This window comes from Protobothrops mucrosquamatus, unplaced genomic scaffold (assembly GCF_001527695.2).
Source record: "Protobothrops mucrosquamatus isolate PMUCROS unplaced genomic scaffold, P.Mucros_1.0 scaffold2208, whole genome shotgun sequence".
NCBI classification, from domain to species: domain Eukaryota; kingdom Metazoa; phylum Chordata; class Lepidosauria; order Squamata; family Viperidae; genus Protobothrops; species Protobothrops mucrosquamatus.
This window is the reverse complement of record NW_015388300.1, coordinates 108,302-112,042: the sequence shown is the minus strand read 5'-3', so window position 1 is coordinate 112,042 and position 3,741 is coordinate 108,302. Positions and strand designations below refer to the sequence as shown.

The following is a 3,741-nucleotide window of genomic DNA, read 5'->3' as shown; positions in this document are numbered from 1 at the left end:
CCCTCCTGCCCAGCTGCCTGGAAGACACAGTTCATCGACGTTCGGTTATTTTCTTCTCCCGAACCTTTGCTGGTCCCTTGGAACTCCCCACCTCAACAGGTGGTGACTTGGTCTGAGATGCTGAACGAGTGAGTGCCTTACTTGTACTTCCGTCTTTCTTTTCCTGACTCTAACCTCTCCTCTTAATTTATTTCCCTCCAGCCAGTCCCTGCGGCCCTTTGCTCTTGACCGGTGGTCTCCAAACTCTGGCAGCTTTAAGCATGACTGGCTGAGGAATTCTGGGAGTTGAAGTCCCAGTCTTAAAGTTGCCAAGGCTGAAGACCCCTGCTCTAGACTGTGAGCAAATGCATCGCTTGCAACAGGGACATATTTTAACCCCTTGCAGCCATCGTGGCCTTCCAGGTCCCAATAATTAACCCAGGTTGATTTCCTCGTGGATCCAGTGCCTGGCAGCCACCCAGGGAGTAGCAGGCTCACGTCTTCACTTCAGGGCCACCTGGCCTTCTCTCCCTTTCCTTCAACCCAGCTCTCCTTCTCTTCCTTCCTGCAGGCAGCTTCCGTCTTGGCACGTCCAGGCCGTGTTCACCCTCCTGGCTCGCTGGCCTCCCCTCCCATCTTCTTCGCGGAAGCGGTCGGGGCCACCCCCGGCCAGCCTGGCTCTCCAGTCCTGTAAAAACTTGGCTTGCCTGATGCCTGTCATCCCTATCCCACGGCGGGTTCGCTCTTTCCACGGGCCCCACACGACCTGCCTGCATTCGGCCTGCGGGCCAGTCCGGACCACCCCCTTGGTGCGCACCAAGTACAACAACTTTGACATCTACCTGAAGTCCCGCTGGATGTACGGGGTGATCCGCTTCCTGCTGTACTTCAGCTGCAGCCTGTTTACCTCCGTCCTCTGGGTGGCGCTGGCGGCCTTGTTTTGCCTCCAGTACCTCAGCATCCGGTTCTTTCTCCGCTTCCAATACAAACTCTCTATTGTCCTGCTGCTGATGGGAAGGCGGCGGGTGGACTTTAGCCTGGTCAACGAATTGCTCATCTACGCCATTCACGTCACCATGCTGCTGGTGGGTGGGCTGGGCTGGTGCTTCATGGTGTTTGTCGATATGTAAATAAAGGTGGGGGAGAGCCAGAGGCAGGCTGACCCTTGGCCTGGGGGGTCAGGTCCATCTCTGATCCTCCACTCTCCTCCTGTAACCTCTCTCTCTCTCTCTGTGTGTCTCTCCTCCGTCACTCTGGGTCAGCTTGCTTAGGACAAAGGCAGGTTAGAGAGAAAGCAGACTGACTCTTCTGATCACCTTGCAAAAGTCAGGGAAGGATGACGCTGCTCTGGAAGATTGATTGGCACCAAATGTTGCAGTTTCTCCTCTCTTCCCCCCCCCCCCCAACTGCCTCATCTTCATGGGCCCTGCATTTGTTTCCTTCTGGTTTTGAGTGTTCGGAAATCTTCTCTTGAGTTCTTGTTGGGTCGATCATCTTTGTTCATTTATATCTGGGATATTTTTGTTCATCGAATGTGTTTCTAGAAACCTCTCTCCTTCTCACCACATCCCTTCCTTCTCCCCCCCCCCAAAAAAAAGCCTAGTAATAATGTTAACTTGTTCTTCAGTTGCCTTGTTTCATTTCGCAGTTGCTGGCAAGCAGCATCCAAGTTTACCATTCAAAGGAGACGTGGGCGCTGCTGCCAGGCTTGTGTGTGTCCGTGTCTTGTACAGTAGGGCTTGTGCTGCCTTTATGTCCCCCTTGTGCACTTCAGGCTGAAGACTGTGGGCTGATTCCCCCCCCCAGTCAGTAATAAGAATAAGGAGTAAAAAAAATGGATAAACAGGGGTTTTCAGCTGTTTTTGTCTTAGTCTGTCTGTCTTCCCATTCACACAATGCACAGACTTTTGAAAGTTGCAATTGTTTATGTGTTCAAACTGAAGGATGCTGGAACCGGTGTAATATGGGAGAGAAATGATCGGGCTGTGAGTTAGAATGTGCCAGGTTCAGATCTTATTTTTGCCCAGAATTTAATAGCTGGATTTACACGCAACTCACTTATCCTTCAGCCTGGGTTAATAAAGCAGGGTGGTTGGGAACCGTATTGCGTCTTAACAACTTTCTGAAGCCACAACTGAGGTCCCACACCAGGCTGAAGTACAGATGAGAACCTTTTGAGCCTAACCAAGGGCCCTGAGCAAAAACTGCCTTCGGGGGGGGGGGGGGACTTTGGTAATCTACCATTCCTCGCTTTCAGCCCATCCGCAGAATCCCTCCGATTGTGGCCTGGGGGTCAAAATAAGGACAATGCATGTATGGGTTGCCCCTGGGGCATCCCAGTAGGCCTTCTTTGGCATCCATGTTGTGGCAGGAAATCATTTTGCATATGCATGTCCAGTCTGGGACTTCAACTTCACCTCCCAGAGGTGAAGCTAGGAAATATGAATATATGTGTGTATGTGCTCCCTTTTTACGACCCTGGAATCCCTTAATTCGGGGTAGAGTCAGGTCGACTGGATGGAGCTGAGCGTTTGCTGGCTGGATGCCCTTCCTGACGCCTACGTGGAGTTCACAGCAGATATTTGTTCTTTGCGACCAGAGACAGAAAATCTGCCATTACCTAGGATTGAACTGCCAACCTTCCCAGTGGTAGGTGAGCCTCTTCACATTAGACCACCATGTGGTGCATCTCTATCTATCTATCTATCTATCTATCTATCTATCTATCTATCTATCTATCTATCTATCTATCTATCTATCTATCTATCTATCTATCTATCTATCTATCATCTATCTATCATCTATCTATCTATCTACCTACCTACCTATTTATCTATCTTCCCTCTCTCTCATCTATCTATGCACACAAACGTCCAGAATTCCCCAGCCAGTAGGTGTGGATTTTAATTTCCAGAATTCCCCAGCCAGCCTGTGTGGACTTCAATTCTCATTGATGGTCAAGCTGGCCAGGGAATCCTGGGAGTGGAAGTTCTCCCTCTTGGACATTCTCAAGACTGGGAAACTTTGCCCTAAAAGGAACAGAGGGAGAGACTTGCTGGGATCTGACTTATCATGCAATCTTCTCTCAAATCTTCCCTCCCCCCCCCACTCCTTGGAGGAGAGGGTGATCCAATGCAGTGTCCTGTATCTGCATTGCCCTTGCAGGGCTCTCCTCACTCCCTCTCCCGAATTCAGCCCTCTGGCTGAGCTCACCTGCCCAGGAAGAACTCCTGCTAGCTTAATGTGGCCGGCGTAATGCTGGGTTCGGCCCGGCTGCACTGGAAGCGCCGCACAGCAGCTCCAGGCAGAGGTGGGCCTGGAGGGCGGCATCAGCCTCTGCCTGCCAAGCCGTGACATTGAGCCTCCCAGGTCTGCGTAACACAGCAGCGGCAGCCGCCTTGCCGCTATGCAGCAGCCCCGTTTCTGCTGGGTGCAATCGCAGGCTTTGGCTGGTGTGCAGAATAAACACATCCCGCTGCGAACCAGGCTCCTTGTTCCCACCAGGGGACGCGTGTGTGGGGGGGAACCTTGAGGCTGCCCTCCTCCCGTCTTGTTCTTGAAAGTAATTGGGGGTCCGGAGGGGAGGCAGAGCGTTTGGCAGTTTGGCTGGCTTTCCATTTCCAAAATCAATAGCCAGGCGTTCTCTTCCACATGTGTTGTGGGCCGGTGCAGCAAATTTGGGACGATGCAGATCAGGGATCTGCCGGCACTTAAGGCCGGGGGGGGGGGTGTGAGGACATTTGGAATTGGAGGGGGAAGAGG

General features: G+C 52.2%; 1 protein-coding gene across 1 annotated transcript; it reads left to right on the top strand.

The window, feature by feature from the left end:
• Positions 1-689: 689 nt before the first annotated feature.
• TMEM250 (transmembrane protein 250) lies at positions 690-1,190 on the top strand. The gene has a single exon (XM_015824353.1). It carries the CDS (start codon positions 690-692, stop codon positions 1,107-1,109), a length of 420 nt encoding a protein of 139 aa, XP_015679839.1. The 3' UTR covers positions 1,110-1,190.
• Positions 1,191-3,741: the final 2,551 nt, after the last annotated feature.

Coding starts and splice junctions, on each gene's coding strand:
- TMEM250 (XM_015824353.1), top strand. CDS start 690: ATGCCTGTCATCCCTATCCCACGGCGGGTTCGCTCTTTCCACGGGCCC.